The sequence below is a fragment of the Epinephelus lanceolatus genome, chromosome 1, assembly GCF_041903045.1.
Source record: "Epinephelus lanceolatus isolate andai-2023 chromosome 1, ASM4190304v1, whole genome shotgun sequence".
NCBI classification, from domain to species: Eukaryota; Metazoa; Chordata; class Actinopteri; order Perciformes; family Serranidae; genus Epinephelus; species Epinephelus lanceolatus.
Genome location: NC_135734.1, coordinates 38,397,985 through 38,425,349, shown reverse-complemented (window position 1 = coordinate 38,425,349; position 27,365 = coordinate 38,397,985). Strand labels below are relative to the sequence as shown.

Below are 27,365 nucleotides of genomic sequence, written 5' to 3'. Positions count from 1 at the left end.
GTGTTTAAATATGCTCTTTTTTCATACAATCTGAACTAAAATAAACACCTATTTTAGGAGTTTTTCTTTCCACTAGTCTGAAAGAAGACATCTTATTGAAGCAAAATCTCAATAATGAAGAGTGCATGAAAAAAAACGTGTAGTATTTCCCCTTAAAAAGTGAAAAGTACTGAAACTGATGTTGCAGATTTTTACCTAACAGCAAAGATACAGGTTCATATTTGAAGGTACACACTTGATAACCCAAACAACCCCACACACTACATCTGTAGGCATCACACAAACACACGTCAGATACAGAATGACAGAAGTCCGTCCTTCAGCTGCCACAGTCAAAGTCGCAGTTTTTATGACCTATTGAGCATCTGTTCCTCTCGTTCCTGAAAGCTGTCGCCGCTGTCAGCTCGTCTCAAGAGCCAGCAGAGGAAACAACACACAGCTTTAGGCTTTCTTCTTCCATCATGCACTCGGGGCACAAAATGGAAAATGGTTTGTATGCCAGGGTGCTGCACTGTAGCACAGCAATATGCTGAGCAGACGTGTGTGTGGAGGTTTCCATTCATATTCACTGTGCTATTAACACACCTTAAGCCAGAAGGGGAGGAACTAATTAGTGGAAACGGCTTAATGGTTGGAATGGAAACCTGCGTGCATATGGCTCTCAGTGGCACCACTGAGCTCGCTCTTTAACACTGTGGAACCAAAACTGACCAAATGAAATGCAGACGCTCTCCATCTGTCAGTGTTACCTACATCAGTGAAAGACGCACGAAAAATGTTTTAAAAAAGAAAATGGATCAGCGATGATCCGTCCAAAATGCTTAAACCTCTTCACTGCTCACTATAATTGAACTTTGTCCACTCTTTGGTTTTCTTGGTTTCTTATTTCATGCATTTTTTGAAGCACTTTGATCAGCCAGTGTGGATGAAATGAGTTTTATAAATTACCTGCCTTACTGTTCTTCTCCCCTCTATCCAATTTCAAAGGGATTTAAAAAATATAACCATAAGTAGCATCATGCTAGGCTATCAACAGGTTGTTTTACTTTTCTCTACCTTAAGCAAAATTGACCAACACATTCTCTTCTTAAATGAATAAGGAATAAATTTAAGAGTATTTTTCACAAACTGATTATATATTTTTCTTGAGCCATGGTTCCTGTTGGTATTGTTCACAGCTTACTCACCAATTTCTGTTTAGCTCTGTGGACGTGGATACACAGCTGTGCAACACCAGCTGAAAAAAATATGTTTCTTGTTTACTACCTAGAGGTAAGACAGGCCAGCTGAGCCCAGAAATAGAAAATCAGAACCTATATCAATAATATACACTCACTGGCCACTTTACCATATACACTAGATCTACTGTTACTTTACGCAAAGAGCTAATCAGCCAATCGTGGCGGCAGCTCAATGCATTTAGGCATGTAGACATGATCAAGACGACCTGCTGAAGTTCAAACTGACCATCAGAATGGGGAAGAAAGGTGATTTAAGTGACTTTGAACGTAGCATGGTTATTGGTGCCAGATGGGCTGGTCTGTCAGAAACTGCTGATCTGCTGGGATTTTCACACACAACCATCTCTAGGGTTTACAGAGGATGGTCCCAAAAAGAGAAAATATCCAGTGAGCCAAAATGCCTTGTTGATGCCAGAGGTCAGAGGAGAATGGCCAGACTGGTTCAAGATGACAGAAAGGCAACAGTAACTCAAATAATCACTCGTTACAACCAAGGTCTGCAGAAGACCATCTCTGAACCAACAACACGTCCAACCTTGAAGCAGATGGGCTACAGCAGCAGAAGACCACACCAGGTGCCACTCCTGTCAGCTAACAACAGGAAACTGAGGCTACAGTTCACACAGGCTCACCAAAACTGGACAATAGAAGATTGGAAAAACATTGCCTGGTCTCATGAGTCTGGATTTCTGCTGTGACATTCAGATGGTAGGGTCAGAATTTGGTGTAAACAACATGAGAGCATGGATCCATCCTGCCTTGTATCAACAGTTCAGGCTGCTGGTGGTGGTGTAATGGTGTGGGGGAGATTTTCTTGGCACACTCTGGGCCCCTTAGTACCAACTGAGCATGGTTTAAACATCACAGCCTACCTGAGTATTGTTGCTGACCGTGTCCATCCCTTTATGACCACAGTGTACCCATCTTCTGATGGCTACTTCCAGCAGGATAACGCACCATGCCACAAAGCTCAAAACATCTCAACCTGGTTTCTTGAACATGACAATGAGTTCACTGTACTCCAATGGCCTCCACAGTCACCAGATCTCAGTCCAACAGAGCACGTTTGGGATGCGGTGGAACGGGAGATTCTCATCATGGATGTGCAGTTGACAAATCTGCAGCAACTGTGTGATATCATCATGTCAATATGGACCAAAATCTCTGAGGAATGTTTCCAGCACCTTGTTGAATCTATGCCACCAAGAATTACAGCAGTTCTGAAAGCAAAGGGGGTCCAACCTGGTACTAGCAAGGTGTACCTAATGAGGTGATATCATTAACTGTATAAGTGTAAGAGCCAGTCAAGCACATATCTGTAGTCCATCCATTTTCACCCACCTATCCAGGGCCAGGCCGTGGGGGCAGCAGGCCAAGCAAAGCACCCCAGATGTCCCTCTGCCCAGCAACACTTTCCAGCTCCTCCTGGGGGACCCCAAGGCGTTGCCGGGCCAGATGAGATATAAGTTTAAGTTTTAAGTTAAGTTAAGTTTATTTACTTTATTAATCCCCCTGAGGGGAAATTCAGTGTTTTCACTCTTGCTTGTCAATTACACACAGGTCCGAAAGACACACACATGCACAAACAGGACCTATACATGCACAAAGTGGAGAGATGTCAGAGTGAGGGGGCTGCCCTTGGTGAGGCAGCATGTTCTGGGTCTACCAGTGGGACATGCCCGTAACACCTCTTAACATGAGGTGCCCAGAAAGCATCCTAATCAGGTGCCTGAACCACCTCAAGTGACCCCTTTCAACGTGAAGGAGCAGAGGCTCTACTCCAAGCTCCCTCCGGATGTTTGAGCTCCTCACCCTATCTATATTTGTAGTTCATACAAAACTTTGTATGTTTTGAATACTGTATCATAGGTGGACTAACACCAATACTAACTAACACTATGTGTTACTAGTGGGACGTTGAGAAGTCAACTGACTTTTGGATTGAAACAAGCTTTTGACTGTGTGAAACATCTGAGGTTTGTTATAGACCAGGCTGAGATGAAATTTGTGATCTTCATCTTCAAATAAACCCACATTCAGTTCTTTCCCTGCCTCCTGGCCTTGTTAGTACCATCTGGTTTTCACAAGAAAGTTGGATTTAATAAAATAGAGGATGGGTCAAAACTAAATACATTTCAGGCGAAGTGGTCTAGAAACTTCAATCATGGTATTACAGCCTCAACAATACCTAAAACGCAACTGGTCGACATCATGAACTAAACTAAAAACACAACCTTGGATAACAACAAAATAAAACAGTTATCCTATTGTCTTATAATTCTGTCACAGTGGAGCTTTCATCTGTTGTCTTAGTGGGACTCTGTCAACATCTGGGTTTCAGAGTTTGTGCTCATATGCGGGAAATCAAGGAGACTATTTAACTTAAAGCACAGTCAGCTGTTCAGCCACATACCAACAACAGAGGACCTCCAATAAAGTTCACACAGTCAGCAAGGTGGAATCTGTTAGAGACAATATGGCATCCATATTTTCTGAAAGGATTCAAATACCCCGCTGTCTCAGAGTTTATCTAAGAGCCAAAACAGGGTCCCCTGTGCATCATCTGACAGCATACAGCCAAATCAGGTGCGTCTCAGCTCAAGGACGGAGACTTTCTAAGGGAAGTCTCTGTCCTTGAGGGAAACATCCACTGGAAATTCATCTAAACAGTGTTATCAGCCTCATGTGTCCTTCTGTCAGTGTGTGCTTCAACTTCAGCTCCAGTACCGGAGGGCCAGAGCCGCACTGAAATGTCAGTTGTGCAGGAAGACACAGCGACTGCAACATTCACCAGCTGTCAAGATCTGTACAGTCACGTTAGCTGTAACCTGAAGACTGAGGAACTCCACTTGATAAGGTTTCTGAAGTTCAAGTTAAAGATGTGTCTGACTACACGTCAAGCAAAAGCACTAATTAATCATTACAGGGTGCCAAGTAGCTCAGTGGTTAGAGTGGGTGCTGTCCTTGTTGTCTACACTTATTAGACACATAAATCTAAAGCTTTTAAAGACCCTTTAAAGATGATTTTTGATATTAAAAAAAAATCAACACCAATTTTTGGAAAATCATCTTTTTCTTGTTAAAGCACTGCAGGTGAGTATAAAAGAGTAGTATACAGTGCTCAGCATAAATGAGTACACTCTTAATCTCAATGAACACAAAAACAATTTCCAAAATGTTGACAAGACTAAGTTTTATATAACATCTGTTTAACTTACAACATGAAAGTAAGGTTAATAATATAACTTAGAGTACAAAACTTTCAGTTTTACTCAAATTAGGGTGATGCAAAAATGAGTACACCCCACTGAAAGTCTCTGGAGCAAAGCTAAATTTTAGACTACAAATGTCTAATTTAAAAATAATCAACCACAGGTGAGTCTAATTATTCATTACACAGGTGTCCAGCTGACAGTTGACTATAAAAGGGTGTTACTTAAAGTAAACCCCTTCCCATTTCATGTTGTTAGCAATGGCACCACATGGAAGAGAAATGTCACAAGACCTGAGAAAGAAAATAATTTCTTTACACCGCAAAGGTGAAGGCTACAAGAAGATCAGCAAAGCTTTACTTACTTATCAGTCAGAATACTATAGCAAAAGTGATCCAAAAATTTAAAAAAGATGGAACTGCAACCATCTCACAGAGACGTCCAGGCCGTCCACAGAAGTTAACACCTCGACAGAAGCGTCTTCTGATGAGAAGGGTCGAAGAAAATCGGCATGTAAGTTCATTGCAGTTATCTAAGGAAGTAGAAAGCCAAATTGGGGTGACTCTTTCTCGTGACACAATATGGCGTACACTGCAGAGGAATGGCATGCGTGGGTGCCGTCCACGAAGGAAGCCTCTCCTAAAGCCCAGGCACAAAAAAGCCTGCCTAGAGTTTGCCAGGGCCCATGCTGACAAAGACGAAGACTACTGGGACTCTATACTCTGGAGTGATGAGACCAAGATAAATGTTTTTGGAACTGATGGCTTCAAAACTATATGGCGTCGCAAAGGTGAGGAATACAAAGAAAAATGCATGGTGCCTACAGTGAAACATGGTGGTGGCAGTGTCCTTATGTGGGGTTGCATGAGTGCTGCTGGTGTTGGGGAGCTGCATTTCATTCATGGCATCATGAATTCACAAATGTATTGCTCTATACTGAAAGAGAAGATGCTACCATCACTCCGTGCCCTTGGTCGTTGTGCACTTTTCCAACATGACAGTGATCCTAAACACACATCTAAGGCCACTGTTGGATTTCTGAAGAAGAACAGGGTGAAAGTGATTCAGTGGCCAAGTATGTCTCCTGATCTGAACCCAATTGATGGGGAATGTGAACTATGGGGAATTCTGAAGAGACAAGTTGAGCATCACTCTCCATCCAGCATCCAGTCTCTAAAAGAGATCATTCTTGAAGAATGGAAAAAGATCGATGTAGCAAAATGTTGGCAACTTGTTCATTCCATGCCTAGAAGACTTGGTGCTGTCATTAAAAATCATGGAGGTCATACAAAGTACTCGATGTAGTAGTTTTTGTTGTGGGGTGTACTCATTTTTGCATCGCCCTTATTTGAGTAAAACTGAAAAATGTGTAATCTAAGTTATATTATTAACTTTACTTTCATGTTATAAGTTAAACAGATGTTATATGAAACTTGGTCTTGTCAACATTTTGGACATTGTTTTTGTGTTCATTGAGATATTGTTTAAAATGTTACTTTTCAAAGGGGGTGTACTCATTTATGCTGAGCACTGTATATAGGTCCTGTGCAGAGGTAGGTTTTATGTAGGAATATAGTCATTAACACGGCAATTCTCTTTGGTACAAGCTGCTCAAGTTGCTCAATTGGTCTTGAGTTTGAGTTCTCCTCCATGTTGCTTCCAGGCTGCAGTTTGGACAAGTTGGAGTCACATGACTACACACGCAGTAGTACATTTTTTAGGGGACACTACATAAACACACACACAGTGGGAAAAATATTAACAGAATAAAAAAAAATTTAAAATTACGACATGGGCAAGATTACGTCGGTTGGACGTTCTGAATGTTGGTTGCGATTAATTTTCGATTAATTGCCCAGCCCTAAGGTTCACTGGTAGGTTTAAAGATTTGTATAATCACAAATGTGGACCTTAAGTAATTTGACAAAAATAAGTTGATGAAAAAATAAAATTTGATAAAATGTTTTTGGTAATTAGACCTCACAGATTCTAATTTAAGACTATTTAAGACTATACCTTATATTTCTAAAATTGAAGACATTTTAAGACTTTCAAGACCATTCAACTTTAAGTCTGCCCTGTCTAATACGAGCAAAAGCCAAAAATCATATATCTTTAAAAAGAATCAATCATAATAAATTTATTAAAAAGGCCACAGTCAATCGGTACCTTTGTTTTCCTGAATCAAAACATTCCAAAAATTATATATATAATGTCTTTTAAAGTCAACAAGATAAACACACATTTGTAATGCACCAGAAAAACATTTTCACCCCAGAACCATTTATGTTTGACGTCCTTGCCTCTGGCAGCCATCACAGACTCTGCATCCAAACAAAGATAGAACCAGAGACGCACATCTGCACGACAGGGGCGGAGTCATCTTCACCTCATGTCGCATCTTTGTACCTGATCTCTGACAAATCTCTGCTCTGAACAACTACTGTATAACAGCTTTATGTGGAACACATAAAATATGTATCAGGTTTTCCAAGGCCGTCATTTTGGGTTAGCCAAGGTGGAACATGTCTGCCACTGGAGCGTGTCTGCGGACAAGACTTTCCAAACCCGTTAAACCACACACACACACACACACACACACACACACACACACACACACACACATACGGAGACAGTTGGATTCAGGACACACTGAGACGTGGCATTTACGAGGGAAGAGAAATCGCCCTTTGAACATGAGGCTCTGCAGCATCTGAAAACACCCCATCATAACATCATGCATGTACCGTAATATTATAATCATCATAATTATTCTGATGATATGTGTAATTTGAAATCAGTTATGGATTTACTGTGCAGTTGCCCGATGTTACCACAAAGCTTGCAGTGGTACCTCTCTGATGAGAAGGAAGCTGCAGCATCTGCTTTACTTATATCTGCAGAGCTCCTCAGAGTGTCTTGGACATGGTGCAGGCTGTTGAGAAGAGAGAAAATTATGCCCTCAGCAGCATTTTTTCAGTGCCATAATAGTTGTTGTCTCGCCACAGGACACTATTTCTGTGTTGTCGTACTATAATCCAGAGTGACAGTGAAGTTAGTTAAGTTCAAAAGTGCAGCAAGTTGCACACACAACAGATCTGCCTTATTGGCGATGACATCACCCACCATTAGCGGTATTCCCAGAGCCATGCATGGACTCCCTATCTAGAATTGGATTACTTTATGGTCTGTATTTTGTGCATTAGTGGATGCGCGGACTGGGTATGGAACTTCAATATTTTTTGGTACCAACCAGAATGTGTTGGAGGCACTCAATCAAGATGCATCAAAAACTGTCACATGCCTAAAATCAAATGCTTGGTCAGACTTCTTCTTTATTTTTAAGCAATGTGGTATGTTGTGAAATATCCACTAGATGGAATGGGACAAAATTTTAACAGTCATTCATGGTTCTCAGAGCACCTCTACCGCAGATACAAAGTTCCCAGCTGCCTGGGAGAGAAAAAAGCACCATCTCTCTTTTGACCACGATGCGATGATGACAGAGCAAACGTAGAACAAGTGGCAGCTTCCAGCGGCGATCCCTGGCCGCTCTATATTTTCACCAAAATCTAAAAAAAACAGCAGTCATGTGATAAAGTGCCTGCAGTGCCTCCAGAAAAAACATTGAGATCTCTTTTAAAAACTCCTCATCTACCTCCGCTCACTAAGCTCACTGAAGTAAGTTGTAGGTGAAATTGTAGTTAGCTAACTAACAACAGGTATTTTATTTAATATTCATCTTTGATGTGTTAAGAAGGAGAGATGGTAGAGAGGGAGACATGGTGAGAAAGCAGGAGATTGTTGATATCTCAACTGTATAGGCTCTTATTTGTTTGATTAGCCGACCTGCTCTACTTAAAAAACAAAAAAAGAAAAAAAGAAAAATCTTGTTCTATTGACAAGAGCTGTTTTTTGTCATTATTTTACACTGACCAACACACCCTAAAATCTCAAAATGGAAAGCAACTTGAACGTTGAGTGATTTAATGATCAGGTACGTTTTTCACTTTTACTTAAAGCTGCAGTAGGTAGAAAGCCTAAAAATGATTGATTTTTGAGTCTCATCTGAGTTAGGTTTCGTTCGTCTCCGCCCTGAGCCCCTCCTACCAGACGAGCATGCGAGTATTTTATCCTACTTGGTTCTATTTCACCCTCTCTGGGAGCCTCGGCTCTCCCTCACCACGCAGCAGCCCTCCCTATCCCTCCCTTGCAGCCCCGCACATATACTCCCGAGCCTCGGCTCTCCCTCACCGCGCAGCAGCCCTCCCCATCCCTCCCTCACGGCCCCGCACATATACTCCCAAGCCTCAGCTCTCCCTCACCGCGCACCTGATTCTTTAGAGGCTGAACACAGAGCCATGGTGAGGTGCAGAAACCTATTGTTTGTTTCAGACCACTTGATTTACATTATGCTTAGAGGATATTATAAAATTTTTACTCAATTATACCAAAACAATGTTGCCTACTGGAGCTTTAAGTAGGTTTCTCAAATGCTAATTTTCACTGTTATTTGAGTCTTTTTTTTATTGGAATAACCGGCATCTTTGTCAAAATTTCAATTTGTTCAAATACTTCCCAAATACTTGACTAGATAAGTCTACAACTAATGACACTGCAGTTATTCTCAGCTGTAATTTGTGTTTAGTGTCATTTAGTAAATGTTAGCATGCTAACATGCTAAACTAGGATGGCGAATATGGTAAACATTAAACCTACTAAACATTAGTGTTACATTTGTCGCATTTAGCGCCTGTAATTAGGCACCACTGTGTACTGTAAAATGTTTGACTGTACATTTACAGTACATAATGGCTGCTAGTTGTGTTACTTTCACAGTAAATTACTGTGATACTGTGACTGAGTTATGAAACGATGGCTGTATACTGTGATCTCACAGTAGTTATGCCTGCATATTACTGTAATTTAGCAGTATGCTCCTGTAAAATGAGTATATTTAACTGTAACCTCACAGTTAAAGCTCATTACATTACTGTGATATAACAGTATGTTCCTGTAAATTACTGAATTTAACTCTAACTTCACATTTTATTACATTTGACTGTAATTTAGCAGTATGCTTCTGTAAAATTACCATAGTTACCTGCATGAATTTCAAACTAAATTCTAAATTTGGTTAAATATCACAGTAAAAGCCTGTAAAGTGATGATAATGGGCAGCAGTAGCTCAGTCCTGACCAAGGCAGCCCTCCTCACTCGAAATCTCTCCACTTTGTGCGTGTGTGTTCCGACCTGTGTGTAACTGACAACAAGAGTGAAAAAACTGAATTACTCCTCGGGGATTAAAAAGTATATAAAATAAAATAAAGAAAGAAAAAGTGTGATTTACTGTGAAATATTAGTTACAAATTTGACACATTTTTTAGTCACCTGCGGTCCATTCAGAATGGACCCAGGACCCACTTTTGGACCACGACCCACCAGTTGGGAACCACTGCGCCAGTGCATACATTAATTTATATACCATACAATGTGTGTCTGTGTGTTTACATTACAAAAACAAACATCTAAAAACCCAACTGAGCCTCATATTTCAAAGGAACTGCTCCTGGCAGTGAGAGAACAGCTCATGTTGATTCACTCTTTGATCAAACAGCGACACATGAATAATCACAGCCTACTGTATCTCACTGTAAACTAAGATGATGATGAGTAGTGCGAAGTGTGAGCCTGATGCAGTGGTAGCCTGTAGCACACACACACACACACACTGGTATGAGTCAGCAGTACATCCCAGACAATTACTAGGCACATGGACTCCCAGTCCCCGGCAGGACAATAAAAGTCCAGCATGGGACCGCAAAGTCTTTGCAGGAATTAGTTCAGCAGCCTGAGTGTGTCCCATTTCCCACAGGCCTCTCTGTCTCTCTGCCTGCTGTCACACACATGATGGAAATATCAGCCACAGGACGATATATTGTTTAAGGACTGCCAACTGCTCAGCAAACAAACATGTACTTTGTGGTAGTGCACTTGTTTGTCTGAGCTGCGTTGGACAACAAGGTCATTAGAGGAAAGTTTAATCAATAAAATGATTTACAACCTACTTTAATTTAGAAACAGTGCAGCTGGCGTGCCTCCCACTACTCACATTGTCTTATAGAGATGATTCATTCATTGCATTCAACAAGGAGCTCAAACTTACCTAAAATGAGGCTGACAAAACTTAGTGATGCGATAACAAGTGCGGGGGAAGCTGAGTGATGAGCAGGTGTCCATCAATCCATCCCTTTTATGATCTAACAGTGCAGAACAGCTGCTCGGAGCACTGTGCCAGTACAACACTGTCCGATATGTTAATTCTCAGACGGGACAGCCAACAGCAGCCTGCAGCTCAAACAGCACCGAGGACCGAAGCATCCCATCCCCATCCTTCGACCGATGCTTGGATCAAAGTGGGACTGCTCCTTTCCTGCTTGCATAACAATACTCTAGACAGATCCTCTGCTGCAGTTGGTGCTTGTGGATCAGACTACTTAGCCGGCAGGCAGGCGCTCTCTCTGACTTGCAAATGGACCTGGCGCCGTTCCAGTCCAAGTCACTGTGAACAAAAGTGCTGAGCTAAAAAACTGGGCCATATACCTGGTGAAACACCCATGAAGCCGCCGTGATTCTCTGCACTTGTGTCTCTCTCTATCCGTCACGGCTCAGCTTGGCGGGTTGCGTATGCATCTTTTCCGCCTGGCGCTCGGTATCCTGAGTCACAGCCAGAGCCAGTGAACTGGACTGATTTGAATTGTCACTGCATGTTTGTAGTTGGCCGCCCACAGGGCACGAGCTCCCTCGGTGGGAAATCTGGGCCAAAGGAAGCCGACTAAGAGGTGTCAGCTCAGGAAGAAAAGAATGACAGGAGCAATGATATGGTGACAGCATGGACTTTTTCCTCACATAATCTTTCAAGTGGGGATTACAAACTGTGACTAAGACACCCTACCCCACCCCCCTCTGTGTGCCGTGGGGCCAAATATTGCAAAAATGACTCACACAATCAACTTACAAAGCAGAATATGTGCACGCCAAGGACATGTGGTGGAACATGACCAAATTTAGAGTGCGCCCTCAGCAAAGAAACAACACGCACGCTGGTGTGAAGATACAAGGCAACGGGTGGTGTGATGACTGGGTTATGTATGTTACAGTCCCCTCCTGCACATTCCGGCAAATTGCCTCCCCTTGATGTTAAATCGCTCTGCAGGATGACTAAAGTTCATGAGGGGAGATTATAGACCAGAGGCAGTTTGGAAATTAGAGCCCGACATCCTCTGTGTCGAGTCGCAGACAGGAGATAAGTGAGGATTACAGTCAAAGATGTGCACTGGCTGGACACAGAAATACTCAGAAATGTGTAATTAATCTGCACACACACACACACACATACTGTACACACATGCCGTCTGACCTTGAGAGATACAAATTGCTATCTAATATTACATCTCTCGCACAGGGCTGAACATAATCGCAGCTTAATTAAAGGTGCCGAGATTAAGCATCAGTGAGTTCACAGGCAGGTACAAACAGCCCCGGTGAAGTGAACTGATAGCAAAGTCCTTCATCCTTCACCTTACTCTCACAGCTTATTAAATCTGCACTTCACACTCTGATGCGCTCTGAACGTTCTGCTTCAGTTATTAAACCTTGTCACCTTTTGCATCAGTGCGGCTGATGGTGAAGAAGAACAAGCCAAAAGACAGCCAGAAAGAGAGGAAATCAGGGTGTGTCTCAACATCACTCACACATAATCTCTGCCTATATGTGACCCCTACTGACTAATTTATGAAACTGCATCTCTGCTCCTCTCATAATGGCCACGGTGCGTGCTGCAGAGCAGGAGTCAGCACATTAAACTCACTGAAACATCAAACTGCTGCTCGTTGAGGGTCGTCCGGCTCAAACTCCCTCTGCCTTAATACACAATGACCTCCTGAAACGCATCCAATAATGTTTACTGACTGAATACAGGGTTATGTTTTCATATCATAATCCATCTAAATGACATTATGTAAAATATTACAAACATTTCTGGCTGCTGGTGTTTGAACAGCTTGCTTTTGTTTTCTCATACAGGCTTGGACTCCGCAAAGAACAAGAGCTTTATTGCTCCAAAGTTATATTTAGGCGGATTAGCGACTTCATTACTGACGTCCCTGAACACTGTGGAGAAAAAGGGTATTTAGTTTAATGAGAGGGATTTATGTCACTGTTGACCACATAATACAATTTTCAAATAACAAGTCGGCAAAGACAGGCTGTAACTAATTTGCTGACTAATTTCTCCAATTAACTGATCCATAAATGCTCAGAAAAAGGTAAAAAAAAGTGCTCTTCACAATCTCTCAAAGCCAAATTTGACATACTTAAAGGTCCAGTGTGTAGGATTTATAAAGATATATTGGCAGAAATGAAATATAATACAATAAATATGGTTTCTTTAGTGTATAATCACCTGAAAATAAGAATCGCTGTGTTTTTGTTACCTTAGAATGAGCTACGAGCCCTGCTACACAGGGAGCAGGTCCTCTTCCACTGAGTCCACCATGTTGTTCTACAGTAGTCCAGAACGGACAAACCAAACACCGGCTCTAGAGAGAGCCATTCATGTTTTTGTGTTTTCGTGTTTTCACATTTCATATTGCTGCAACAAGCAGCATAAAAAAACCCAGATTTTTTACTTTAAACTGCTTTATTCTGTGATTCTATCTGTTTTAAATCACTGTGTCTGTATGTTATAGAGACAAAGATACCGCTACAGATAATTCGGCTCCTGGTAATAACCTCCTAAACGCCTGACTCTTAAGTTATCTGAGAAAAAAGGTGAGCACATATTAGCATTTGGTGGGCAAGCTGCCCGTTTCCAACATGCCAAACAGCATTGAAGAACCACCAATTTGTAATGTGAAACTGCTTTATGCCTTGTTTTTGCTGGTTTTAATCACCTAGTCTATTGGTTTTGGAGAGGACGAGACATCTGTGGATGATTCGGCTCCCAGTCAAAACCTCCTGAACGTCTGACTCTTAAAATAACAGAGAAAAAAGGTGAGCACACATTAGCATGTGGTGGGCAAGCTGCCTGTCTCTGACATGCCAAACAGCATTGGAGAAAGCACTGATTTGTAACATGAAACTGCTTTATGCCTTGTTTTTACTGGTTTTAATCACCTAGTCTGTTTGTTTTGGAGAGGAAGAGACCTTGTGGATAATTCGGCTCCTGGTTAAAACCTTCTGAACAATAAACACTGAAGGAATTTTAACCAGGAGAAGTTTCAGCTGGTTGCAAACTGCAGTCCTCACCACTAGATGTCACTATCCTCTTAAATCTTACACACTTAACCTTTAAAGTTCTTGTTTTGTCCAATCATGAGTAGAGCTGTAACGATTAGTTGACCTAAAGAAAATTAATCGCCAACTATTTCGATAATCGATTAATCGTTTCAGGTATTTTTCAAGCAAAAAATGTCAAACATTTGTTGGTTCTAGCTTCTTAAATTTGAGAGTTTGCTGCTTTTCTTTGTCATGTATGATAGCGAATGAAGAGTCTTTGGGTTTTGGAGTTTTGGTTGGACAAAAGAAGCAATTTGAGGACATCATTTTGGGCTCTGGGAAAAATTAATCAATAATAAAAATAACTGTTACTTGCAGCCCCAACGGTGAGTCCAAAGCACAAAGATGTTTGGTTTAATATCATCGAAGACCAAGAAAAGCAGCAAGTATTAACATTTGAGAAGCTGGAACCTGTAAATGTTTGACTTTTTATGATCGATAGATTGTCAGAATTGTTGCCGATTAATCTTTTGTCAATCAAATAATCGTTCAGATCTGCAATGAAGTTTAAACACATTTGCAAAAACATGCACCTTGCAACTGCAATATGATGCTACATGAGATTATTCTGGCAGAAATTACACATCATGATCCAAAGCGGGGACCGTCACTCAGCCGCAGTGGATTTACCACTAAACACCACCGTGCAGAACGCCAAATGCACTAACACAGTGACAGTTGCTAGTTGCCATGCAAACACATTGTCAGCGTGAAGTCAACTCACCTCCTTCAGCTCTTCCTCCTCACCTGACAACTTGGCAAAGCCTGTGTGAAAAAAAACGCTGCCAAAAGGGAGACCATTACCGGTGGGGGAGTCCTGGCTTCAAGTCAGGTCAAATGCAAAAAAAAAAAAGGGAGCCTGTGCTGAATTCCTTCATGAGACTCCAATAAGCAATCAGCACTCCTCCGTGCACTGATGGACCACAGCCCAGCCTCATCCCTGCCTCTTATCCTCTCCTCTTCCTCTGGATTAAATCCATTGAGTCTCTGTCACTCTCTCTTCCTCCCTTCTCCCTCTCTGTCATGAGCGTAATCACATGTGCACATACTACACAACAAGCCAAGGCGGATGTCCACAGAGCAGAAACAGAGGGCTAGTGTTGGCCAATCGCGGGCTATAAATAGGCTTCTTGAGTTCATCATTGTCTCTTCCTATGATGGTGAAGAGCCTAGAGGGCTTGGAGAGAGGGAGGGGGGGCAGACCAAGCATGCACCATCACTCTCTGCTGGTTTTCACTTCCCTCCCTGTATCGACTTCAGTCTCCCTATCAGTTTCACCTTTCTTCATTCTCCTTTTCTGCAGGGAGATATCTGAGCCAGGGCTGCAGCTATCGAAAATGTTGATTGTTGATTAATCTGTTGACCATTTTGTATATTAATCGATTAGTTGTTTGGTTTATCGAATGTCAAAAAATTGTGAAAAATGTCAATCTCTCAAATGTCTTGTTGACCAAAGAAAATTAGGATTAAATTATCCAGAACACATGAGATTGCATGTTGGTGTTTTAGTTTGGATAACAGCAGGACAACCGCACTGATCATACATCCACTCATAAGGTCACATGTGTGATGTGCTCCAATAAGTGTGAGAGACAGTGAACGCCCACCAGTACCATTGTTGAATGCCACGGTGTAAGAGATCACCAGTAAAATGTCAACAGTGCTCTTAATGTTCTAGAGTAGTAGTAGTAGAAGTGTGTCATTATTGTGTCATGAACAAGTCCACATGCACTTATATAAAAACAAAAATACTGTTGTGATGGTGATGACCATGCATCTCCAAAATTGGATTAAATGTTCCTTTGTTGTCTGAGAAAAATCCTCCACCTCTTTTGTTGAAGAAATTATTTGCAAACCCACTGGATCAACTGGAAAAAAAAACACATTGCAACATCAGTTGAAAACAATTTTTTCTTTACTTATAAAAGGCTGGAGTTTTGAAGATACAAATTTTCACAGAGCAGCAATGATTCTTCTACAAAGAATAGAACTTCTTACATGTAACACAACAGTGCAATCAAATAGCTTTGTCAAAATGCTCAAGCTCTACGAATAATATCTGCCACAAAAGAGGCTCCCCTCTTAAAATGCACTTGGTTTTTTGTTTTTTAAAATATAGATAAAAATAGAGATCAGGGGAATTTTACTAAAAGTTTTTTTTTTCTTTTTAAATTATAATAGAAAGAGCAAGAAAATATAAAGTAGACTTTGTGTTCAACCTCACCTAAATCACATATGACCCCTTCAGGAGACAATTAAACATACTTGATTCTATAGCTGATGGTAATGCAACCTTGTAAACACCTGCTTTCAGTTTGGCAACAATTTAGCTCCAGGGGACAACTGTTAGTATTTCGGGGGTTCCTTCGCAGCCAGCGGATATGCGGGCCAAGGCTTCCTCTTCCACGTTCAGGCCATTGGATAACCATCTTAGACGCAAAAATTGAGCATATAGTTAGTTCAGACAGGACGCAATGTCAAGCTCAGCTCACGTCCCAGCGACATCAGCTGATCTCAAGCATCCAATCAACTGAAGGATCAGCTGATTGATGGAAGGGAGTCATCTGATAGATCACGATTCCTTTCTATGCAAACAATTGGTGAATCTCATTCAGGGCGCCCTATTTAAACTGCTCTGGCCTGTCTACTAGGGCCGTAACGGTACATGTATTTGTGTCGAACCGTTCGGTACGCGACTTTCGGTTCGGCACCACCCTGTACTGAATTATTGGGCGCAGGATATTATTTTATTTTATTTTGTTTTATTTTAATTCTGTTTTTGCAAGCCGAACCATTTAAAATATCTAGTTCCCCGACGGACATAATTGAGTGACGGACCGAGTCCCGTAAATCTCCGCTTTCACTTTGTGCAGCGCATTCTCGCATTTTGACAACATGGCAAGTGAGCCTGACGAACCTGAAGACCCACCCGCAAACCTTAAGTCCTCCGTTTGGGAACACTTTGGTTTCAGGGTAAAATACGAAGATGGAAATAAACAAGTGGACAAGACAAAAGCAGTGTGCCGACACTGCAGAACAGTGGTCGGGTATGCACTTGGAAACACGTCTAACATGCTAACGCATCTAAAGCGACACCACCCGAGTTTGAACGTTAACCGGCGCAACTAGAAAAAGCAATCTGGTGCAAACTACAATATCGTCGTCGTTTAAAAAGAAAGAGCGTTTTCCTGACCATCGCGCTAAAGAAATAACCAACGCCATTGGAGTTGAGTAAAATTGTTTAAGCTGCACTTTAGATATAAGCACGTTTTGTTTACTGCACTTTAACAAAGTGGGAAAGCTAAGTAAGTTCCTAGTAAAACTGAATCTGAGCAGGCTTTAAAGCTGACCAGCTGCACTATACCTTTTATTTTAACTGAGTAAAACTGTTAAAGCAGAAATGTATATTTATATTTTTCATTCAAAAAATGTGTTAAAAAAACAGCAGGATTTTATTTTTCACTTTTATATTTCTATTTTCATTCAAACAATGTGAAAAAGCAGGATTTTATATATATTTGTTTCATTCAAAAAGTGTGTAAAAAGAGTTAACTGCTGTGGTGGTATGTTTTAATAAGGTTACCAATAAGTAAAAGATATTTAATAGTTGTCTATTTTTTTCATTACTGTACCGAAAAAAAACGAACCGTGACTTGTGTACCGAGGTATGTACCGAACCGAGATTTCTGTGTACCGTTACACCCCTACTGTCTACTGTTGCCTCTTCCTCTGCAAGCCGCTTTGCAACCCGCCTCCACCCCAGTTCCTCCTTTTCATGCTGTGTCTGACTTATCAATGTCATTTCTGTTTGTCATTGATGCTGCTCTGTTTTGTTCCTGGGGGTCTTTGCTGCTGCTCTCCCTGCCTTACTGTGCGTTCACACCAAAAGCGTCATGAACACCAGCGGTCGCTCAGGTCTCTGGCATCGCGCTGCCTGGCAGCAGCTCCAGCAGGCGCTTGTAGTGGCCAAAGGGGCGGGGCCGGCTGCTGCAGATGTGTCCATCAAGGCTGACACGGCTGTTCACTTTACAAGGATGAACAAATATATCATTTATGTCTTCACTTTGTATTATCCATGACTTTCATTACACAATTAAAATAACACTAATAAACACAGTCAATATAGCCTTTATGAGTCCTTTATAAATATGATTTTACTCTCCTGTTGGCGTGTAGGACCACTGAGAAATGTAATTGGTGGTAAATAAGCGGGAGCTCATTAATAGTACTTTCGGAAGCCTCCTTTGTACTGCATCAGTGTATTTGCTGAGGAAACACAGGGCCCGGAGCCGTCGGGCCGTCTGGGTCCACAGAGTCCTGCAAACCCGGCAACTCCACGGTGAATTTCACCGGCTCGTACAGCTCCAGGAGAGCCCAGAACTCCGTACCCGAATCCCGGTCTGCAATTGGCTGCTGCTTCGGCAGCGGCGCTGCTCATTTGCATAAAGTTCAGCTTCTCTCAACTTCTACTTGATGCTCTGGTCGCTGGCATCGCGCCGCTCGCTGCAGCCGACGCCCCTGACGCCCTTCGTAGCAAGTGTACATTGAAAATGAATGGCTGCCGGCCGCTTATGACGCTCATGATGCTTTTGGTGTGAATGCACAGTTAGGCTTTCCATGTAGGTGCATGGAAGAGGCTTTCTGCGTAGGCTTAGGAAAGGCAGAGGGGCCCCAGAACAGAGCCATACTGACAGATATAATACTGCAAACGGAAATAAAGTTTTCTTTGACTAAAGTGGTCCTGACTGAAAAGGACTATGGGCTTATCTCTACAAACAGATAACTGCATACAAATCCAGAAACACATTTTAAAAAGCTAATATAAAGCAAATTACTGTCAGACGATAGCCGACTGGTTCAGAGATTGCATTTCAGCCGCATTCCACCTATTTTACTTTCCACCCGACCTGCGCATGCAACTAAAGCACGCTCAAATGTGACTGGTCAATACTACTTGGATTACAAATGGACTACAGATGGAAACCAGAAGGCTTCCGATACAAAATCTTGCCACATTGCCAACAAAGCCTGCATTCTCATGCAGATATCTGTGTATAGAGATGAATGGGAATGTGCCAGAACGTGACCAAGCACACATTAGAAAACATAGTTTAGGTTCGGACCAACCATCAACAACAGAGCAACTTTCCATTTAAGTGTTAAGGTACACACATGCAGGATTGCTGGTTCCTGTTTGAAAACCTGCTCACCAGCGGGTAGCAGTAAAAGCCAGCACCAGATTGACTCTTGTTTGGCGTTCCACCTCGCTAAATTTGTGAGGGATTACTTCTGTATAAGTCTATGCATTTTAGGAAAATCGAAGTTTGAAGTATACATATGATTAATCTCTTTTTTTGGAGATTTCTTGGGGTTGCTGATATTTGTTATTAGGTCAGACACATGAAAAATATGTGTCAAGTTAACATTACTAGAGAGAGAGAGACATGTCTGGTTGACCTATTGCCCCCGAGTCACATAGTTCAGTTAAACTCATCCAGCAGGTCTCTGGAGACAGTGAGTAATCCACTGAGTAATCCACTGAACGAGACGGGACATCCCCTGCTCTCTGCAGAAACACTGTGTAAAGCGCTTCTTCTTATATCGGACAGTCAGATTTATAGGATGTCCGCTTGAGATATCACTGCTGCTCATCATGCTTTCACCTTTATTAATGCTTGTCATAGGGACAGAAGCATCAGCAAGGAGTACACACATCCAACACACGGGATACTGAGTATTTCTGAGAACGTATGAACTAACCCAGAGACAAATCCACCGCAGGAGCTGATATGAGAAAATGTCAAATGTGGTTAGGAGCAAGAATGTCAAATACATACAGCTGTTAGAGAAAAAGAGATGATTCCCTATAGCATTACATCATGTTTCTGTATCTCACATTCAACTACTTTTTAATTTGAAATCAATCCAGGACCAGTATCCTCTTCATATCCCCTGAATTCTAAGACAATAATACCAAGATGACATACAGAGCAACCAAGGAGGTTTTGGTGCCAAACAGTGGACTGCTTTTGCTTTTCCAAATCAGACATCTGACCTCAATCCCACCGATCATGTGTTTATTTTGCTAAATACCAGACAGATGGAAAAAAGAAAAAGAAAAATCCCTGGAAAAAGAGAGACGGGAAGACAACTGCAGTACTTGACTGGCAGAGCATCCCCAGGGTGCCTGCTGTTTGTAAATGAAGCATTTTTGGCCACTTGACAGCAGCAGCAACAAGTTTTTAACACTGGCATTTTTCCAGCCTTCAAGTTGATATGGTGAGCTTGATAGCAACAGCTGCAACCCCTCATTGGACAACATTAGCATTCCTTTAAAGTTGCATTTCTGGCCACCAGGTGAATGTTAATCCAAGATTCACTCCCCATTTAGCTCCGTTTTGGTCTCCTCCAGCTCCTCAGAGACACATCTGGCTCTTTAGCAGCTAAATGTTTCGCTATATTCACCAGCTAGCTGCTAACTATGGTCTTAAGCTCAGGACTGGGCAGGTCGTCTGAAGGGTTTTTAGAGCTTTGTCACAATAACCAGCATTGCAGCTGGAAAGCTGCTGGATGGGGGTCAGCAACAAGACGTATTTTAGTCACCTAAATAAAGTCCCATCCTAAAAAAAAACCCCAATATCAGTTTAAGTGTGCGTTACAATAAGAGTATTTTCACCATTTAATCTTTCCATCAGACAGCTCTTTCCAACAGGAAAACCGTTAGCAGCTCCAGTTCCCCGTTTATGTCCTCATCAAAGCCACCAGACTCCATTGAGAAAAACAGTAATTTTCACTCGCTGAACACAGGAGCTTCTGGTCTACTACTGCCTCGATAAGTTAGTTAGTTTGTGTTACTGTGTGACTTTGGTGAATCTGAACGAACCCTTTTAAATGCCAAAGTCACACAATAACACAAACAATATGACTAATCGAGGCAGAACTAGACCAGCAGCTCCTGTGTTCAGCATTATTAAATCACTCTTTTTCCTAATGGAGTCTGGCTTTGAAGAGAGTAACATAGTGGCTTCATTTTCCTGTTGGAAATCAATGTCAGACATTAAGGCGAAGCAGTAAAAATACTCTCAATATAGCATACACTTTAACTGATATTGATTTTCTTAGATGGGACTTGTACATTGCTCAGCTTCCATGTCGGACTCCAGCCTGTTTCTCCAAACTGAGGGCGTACAGACCGACATCTACGGTATGTAATACACTGTCTATGGATAACTACTCCATACAACTCCACTTCAAAAACACTGAACTATCCCTTTAATGATGTCTGACACAAAAATATGTTTAACTGTGTGTAGCTATAATATACTTCTCCCTAATAATAACTCCACAAACACCTATAAACACACAACACTACACAATGTTTGCTGTCTTAAAAACAAACTGACAAAACACACATTAAAATATTCATTTATATTGTTTAACAGAGAGAATTTGGGATTTCTCAGCCTTACATGTACGGATGTCTTGCTGCATTACTTTGTGGTATTTCAGTCCTCAATGCAGTTACCTCCTCTACCCATTGGGGGTCGCCAATGTGCAGAATTACCTTTAAACTCAACAGTGTGGGCTCCTTTGTAAACAAGTTATCCATCCGTTGCATTTTACATTTCATTCTGACTGTTTTCAGGCAGTATGTTGTGTGATTTCACCAAGAAGGACAGTTTTTTCATACATAGAGATGATGGATATCTTTCCTACAGTCTCCCTCCATCAATAACCACTCTCATTATCTTTCTCCTCCATCTCCTCTCGACATCTCTCCCTCCGTCTTAATGACAAATGTTGCTTCAGTCAGTTTGCATTAAATCGAACCCTTTTAAGCTCTTACATCGGACCAGACCTTAAAAATCAGAAATCGACCCAACATGACTTTTCTCTGTGTCCTGACTCCTCCCTCAGTTCAGCCTGGTGTCCTCTCAGCCTCCCTCTGCATCTCCTCATCAGACCACTGTCTCTCCTCTCCTCAACTCAGTCATCACTTCAAACAGCAGAACGACCACAGAGAGGATCAGCCTTCGACCAGCGACAGGTAGGTTTGTTTAAGTTGTACAGATACAGAAAAACAATAGATCAAATAGATCAATACTTGACTTTAAGATTTGATAGGAGGGTAAAGATCAAATTGGGCAAATCAAGAATGAAACGAAATAAATGCAGCATTTTTTTGGAAATTAGATTTGTAATTTAGAGGCAAAGCTACCTTTTAAGCTTTTAATTAAACTATTATGTGGTGCTGGTTTGCATAAAGTTAAGAGGCATATTTTTAAATTTGGAAATTTCCTGTTATTGTCTTGGATGAGAGTGAGTTTACGCTTCAAAACCTGTTTCCTGAGCTTCAGCTGATAAGAACCAACCTTGAAAAAAAGGGTGCTGCCACTTTAAAATAAGCAAAACTTTTATTCTAGTCACACTTGGAGATGACACTGAAACTATCCCTGGACAGTGTTTTTTATTTATTTTCTACAACATTGTTTCAGTACCTCAGATCATCTGTATCATAGCTTGTCGGGTTGTCTGAGGTCACAGCTGTAAACATGTGTGATTACAAAATAAATGCAGGGAATTTCCTGTTTATACACAGCGATCTAGTAGATTGCCAGCTCTCTGTGTGGATGACTACTCTCACTACATGAGGTCATCGCCATAAAAAGACATTTAATTTTAAAAACTCAGAGCTGACACTGGTGAGGTGTTAATACAGAGTGTTTTCTGATGTCATTTTATCTTTTATGAGGTGGTTTGGCGCTATCTGGGCAACGCCAGCAGGTAGTTTGCATTTTATAGTCAGGGATGAACAGATATGCACTCATTCCAGTATGCTGAAACAAGACGGAGGAAAGAAAGAGCAGCATGTCATAGCAAACTGCTGCCTCTCCTTTTATAGGTATTGTTGCATCTAGCCTCAAGTGTTGCAGATGGCCTCCGTCTGCTGAGTAACACTGATCTGTACACCAGAGGAGAGCTGTTATATATACATTGAATGAAAAACGTACACACAGGCTCTCCGTGTGCCTACAGAATGCCTTTCGGGGGAGGAAACAAGTGCGGCTGCTGCCAGAAGACCGTCTACTTCGCCGAGGAAGTGCAGTGCGAGGGGAAGAGCTGGCACAAATCCTGTTTTCTATGCAGTAAGTATTTAAGGTAATCTGCTTTATTGCTCGTCTGACGCGCGGTGGTAAATGACTCGAAAATCACAAGGATGGAATGCAGAGTATTTGGCATCAGAGTATGAAAGTGAGCATCTGCAGGTTTTCGCTCAGACATCTCAGCCCTTATTTGGATCCATTGGAAACGTGACAAAAGGTTTGGTCTTCCTTATAAGGCAGAGGAAGGTACACACACTCCCCCCCTCCAGCACAGACAAGTATTTATCTGAGGCAACAACGCACATTGTGGATTTCCTCTTTAAAATGTCATGCATAGTTTTGTGGTGATGTCACAACTAAGCATCAGTGGAAAAATGTGGGTTTGAGAGTTCAGTTTGTTTGGTGTGCTGTTAAGACAAAATCATACAGCTCCGTATTTCTAATTTGATTTTTCCCCTCTTTGTTTGCTGTAAGTGGTCTGTAAGAAGAACCTGGACAGCACAACAGTGGCCGTCCATGTGGATGAGATCTACTGCAAATCATGCTATGGCAAGAAGTATGGGCCAAAAGGCTACGGCTTTGGAGGGGGAGCCGGCACTCTGAGTATGGACACAGGAGAAGGACTTGGGATCAAGCCTGAAGTGTGAGCAAAGCAGCACTTCCTGAGTACCGTATAAAGGCACATACTGTACATTCAGATTATGAAATGACAAAGTGCATTTCAAAAAATGTCGAGCTGTCTAGTTTCCTCCCTTATGAGCTTCTTAAAACTCTGTTTCTCTTCACAGCCAAGCTCCTTTTCGTCCCACAAACAACCCCAACGTCTCAAAGTTTGCTCAGAAACCCGGGGGCTCAGATGTGTGTCCTCGCTGTGGGAGGACAGTGTACGCAGCCGAGAAGGTTGTCGGAGGAGGCAATGTAAGAAGGATCTACATATGCTGTTATCTCACTTTATAAAATGTGATTTAAATGTCAGTTCTCTTGAACCAACTCTCTGCTCTCTGCTCTCTCGTCAGTCCTGGCATAAAGGCTGCTTTCGCTGCGCCAAGTGTGGCAAAGGCCTCGAGTCCACGACCCTCGCTGATAGAGACGGGGAGATCTTCTGTAAAGGTCTGTGTGAATCAACTGATGCGCTTAGTTGGTTAATTAATGAGCAGATAGTCTGATAACAAATAGGTCATTTCTACAGCAAAGATACCAAACATTATGTTGGTTCAAATTTAAAAAATGTGGATTTGCTGATTCATTTTGTCATATGCAACATTAAATTGAACAACTTTAGATTGTTGTATTGTTGGTCAAGAAAAAATTTGAAGATGTCACCTTGGGCTTTAGCAAATTGTAATGGTCATTTTTCACTACTTTCTAGCATCTTACTAGGAACGAAATGGTCACCAGTTTCACAATAAACCGCTGTAAAATTCCCGACAGTAAGTTTTATCATTAAACCGTGTTTGATTGCCACGTTTTGAAACCTTACAGTAATTACTATCCAGCCTCAACCAAAGCTAGCAACAGTCTCCCAGATGCAGGAAGCAGCGGCAACGTAGGTTTGTTTTGCCTATTCCTTGTTTACAGAGTGGGTGTGCAGCAGGCAAACCCAGTGATGCTACTGGTCCCTTGTCCTAATCTACAGCGACACAGACACTCACAATATTGACGCACATTCAATATGGTTTTCACATGTTTACATAGAGTATTGGCTGTGTTATTATTTCAATGTTTATCAAAGAAAAAGTGCAGTGCTGGTGATTTTGTTCGTGGTTTTCAGTATGAACTTGGTGAGATGATCTGAACTAGGGTCACGATTTTCAAATTTCGAATAGTCGTTTTATTTTTGAAAAATCGATTTTTTAATGCAACTATTACTATTCACCGTCTTATTTCCCCCTTTATTTGACATGCAATTCAGCTCCTAACCACACGAGGGCAGTATAGGATTGCTACAGCAGTGTGAGATGGGCTACCAGCTAGTTTATTCGAAAAATTGTCGAATAGTTGCCACGATTTTCGAATAGTGTTTTTGCTTGTGCTGCCCATCCCTAATTTGAACCATGATAATTTGGGTCACTATAATCCTGTTATGAAATGTTCATACTGTTTCAGCTCTAAACCAAACAATATATCAGTTGACTGAGGAAATAATCTGCCAATTAACTGATGATCAAAATAATCTTGACTCCGGTCCCAACATAAAAACAGTTGTCTTTAATGAGAAATTATTTCTAGTATTCTTGATAAAACAAATGCAAACTGGGAAACATATAACATAAATGAATCAATACTGCATAGAGTTCATGCAGTTGTTTGTGATAAGCAGTGTAATTGTGGGACGTCATGTTACTTCAGATGTCACTGGTCAAGTCAAACCTCTGCTGGTCACATCTGGTTGAACCTCAACCTGCAGCGATGAAGCAGTTGCTCTAAATTACCTCAGACAGAGTTCCAGGAGGTCAGCAGCCTCTCTGACCTTTTGCCATTTACTAAATCATGATTTATATTTGAACAAGACTGCATGTTTGTGAGTTACCTAGTTTAAAGGGACTCTATGCAAAACTCAAGAGAGTATGAGTTGTCTGGACACAGTTCTCAACATGGAGGTGGCTGAAACGGAGGCTAGCAGCTAAAGGTGCTAACTCCATAAACCGCCCTAAACTATGGCAACAGTGCTGACAGGGCTATTGGTAATAACTGGGGGGTGGGAGATACGCTTCCACTACGACGTCATCCTGATATTCTCAGTAACTTCCGTATGAGCACAGTGCAATGGAGCAGCAATGACCTAGCTGATGACAAACTAGAGCTTAGATTCTCTGCCCGAGCCCGAACCCGACCGTAATTTCCCGCCACTCGGATGGGTCGGGCTCGTCATAATAGACCTAGGTTATGGAACCAGCTACTTATCACACCTTGACGGCGCCACTGGCCGCGCACATGTGAGTTGTCGACGGTGACAACGTGTCTGTCGGTTTCGTGGAGTGTACCAAGTGCAGTACGATGCTGGTATATGACAGCAAAAAGACGGGGACCTCGTCACTTAAGAGGCACATGACGAAGGCTTGCCATGGAGAGAAAGACGAGAGTCAGCCTTCAAATGTCCACGTTCATATCCTTAAAAAAATGTTGGGTTTAAACCGGAATCGGGGTCAGACAGAACATTCATGGATTTTTTTGGGCCTGATCTAAGCTCTATGGCAAACACACATGCATTAACGCACACATCCTGCTGGACCGTCTACCACAACAAACCACAGTGAAGCTCGAATCACAACACACACAGAGGGAGGGTGACTTCCTTCTCTGCTCAGGTTGCCATTACTCCACTATATCTTTACACAGTAAACAGTGGTCTGCTGCTTTATTACTGCTCTGAACCTTTAAATTAGCCAGCTGACAGCTCAACCCTGGTTCTTACTCTGCAGCTCTGCAAACTGAGGCATAATAAACCATTAACTTGTGCGATTTAAACTCCAGTCTGTTCAGCACAGTGTTTCTCAGTCTGTGTATTTTCATTCACAGGTTGCTACGCAAAGAATTTCGGTCCCAAAGGCTTCGGCTTTGGTCAGGGTGCAGGAGCGCTGGCTCACTCCCAGTAAAGCCTGAAGCCTCAGCCCACCTGCGACCGACTGGTGCTTCGCTTCCAGGATCCTTCAGTCAATATCCAGCCTATTTTATTCTGCCTGCTCACTCCAGCTAAAGGAATAGATGAGTGAAAGGAGGCACTCAACACAGCTTTTTATACAAGTTCACCAAGTAGATTTTGCTCTGTGTTGCATTTGATTCTGGATTTTATACGCCATTTTTTACTGCTTTAAAAAAACAGGGTGTCATGCTTAATATTTACAAAAGACTAAAATCTAACTGTGTTTGGACGTGCACATTGTGTGTTTTTAACAGGATAAAAATGAAAACAAATTAAACTGGTTGAGATACTAAGAGACACTTCCACTGTAATAACAAATCTGAATTTGACAAACGTCGAGTTTGGTTAACATCTGAATCAGTCGGCGTCTGAGTGAGAACAAAATAAGATCAACACTTTTCAGGACTGACAGCTGTGAAAAAACAGGCTCACATCACGCTTCAGTTACACTCAAGATAAAGCTTTCATTTCTGCCTCACATGTCAAACGGTGTACATACTGTCTTAAGATATGCTTTGTTGCTGAAACACAAAATAAATATCAGTCAAAAAAAGAAAAGAAACAATGGATTTTTCTGATTCTCCATGATGCAAAGTTTGGCGTGCTCCACGCGATTGTCATTGTTCTTTCTGTTATTCTGGTCTGACGAAATCAGCGTGATCGTTGATGTGGTCTTGGGTGTGCTTGTTATTCCTTCTGATCATCATCAGACGGAGTCAAATGCCAGCTGTTGTGGTGAACAACAGAGTCGTAGTGCTCAGCCCTGTCTCTGCCTGCGCCGAGGAGTTGGCACACTGACCAGAGTGTCAGGCAGCTGTAGTGGTGG

General features: G+C 41.8%; 3 protein-coding genes across 9 annotated transcripts in view; 2 read left to right on the top strand and 1 right to left on the bottom strand.

Annotated features, from left to right (window-relative positions):
- Positions 1-14,853, bottom strand: part of nav1b (neuron navigator 1b) — a 122,398-nt gene extending 107,545 nt beyond the window's left edge. For 5 of the 6 annotated variants that reach the window (XM_078170167.1, XM_078170180.1, XM_078170172.1 and 2 more), the window contains exon 1: positions 10,620-10,894. The gene's annotated coding sequence lies outside the window, so the exon portion shown is untranslated. Of the gene's footprint in view, positions 1-10,619; positions 10,895-14,516 lie in introns of those variants that run through there. The other variant, XM_078170191.1, reaches the window with a different exon arrangement.
- LOC117257122 (troponin T, cardiac muscle isoforms) overlaps positions 5,196-27,365 on the top strand; it is a 62,085-nt gene continuing 39,915 nt past the window's right edge. Inside the window, exon 1 of the mRNA XM_078170203.1 lies at positions 5,196-5,199. The gene's annotated coding sequence lies outside the window, so the exon portion shown is untranslated. The remainder of the gene's footprint in view (positions 5,200-27,365) is intronic.
- On the top strand, positions 21,691-27,101 carry csrp1b (cysteine and glycine-rich protein 1b). 2 transcript variants are annotated; one of them, XM_033625636.2, is made up of 6 exons: positions 21,691-21,839; positions 22,829-22,938; positions 23,371-23,539; positions 23,685-23,814; positions 23,913-24,006; positions 26,416-27,101. In XM_033625636.2, exons 2-6 carry the CDS (start codon positions 22,830-22,832, stop codon positions 26,490-26,492), a joined length of 579 nt encoding a protein of 192 aa, XP_033481527.1. In that variant the 5' UTR covers positions 21,691-21,839; position 22,829; the 3' UTR covers positions 26,493-27,101. The 2 variants fall into 2 exon arrangements, with proteins under 2 accessions (XP_033481527.1, XP_078026332.1); XM_078170206.1 differs by lacking the exon at positions 23,913-24,006.

What these genes read in the sequence shown, in the direction of transcription:
- csrp1b (XM_033625636.2), top strand. Translation starts at nt 22,830, where the DNA reads ATGCCTTTCGGGGGAGGAAACAAGTGCGGCTGCTGCCAGAAGACCGTC. An exon ending in CTTGGGATCAAGCCTGAAGT is followed by an intron (nt 23,540 to 23,684) that starts GTGAGCAAAGCA and finishes TTCTCTTCACAG; the next exon opens with CCAAGCTCCTTTTCGTCCCA. An exon ending in AGGTTGTCGGAGGAGGCAAT is followed by an intron (nt 23,815 to 23,912) that starts GTAAGAAGGATC and finishes CTCTCTCGTCAG; the next exon opens with TCCTGGCATAAAGGCTGCTT.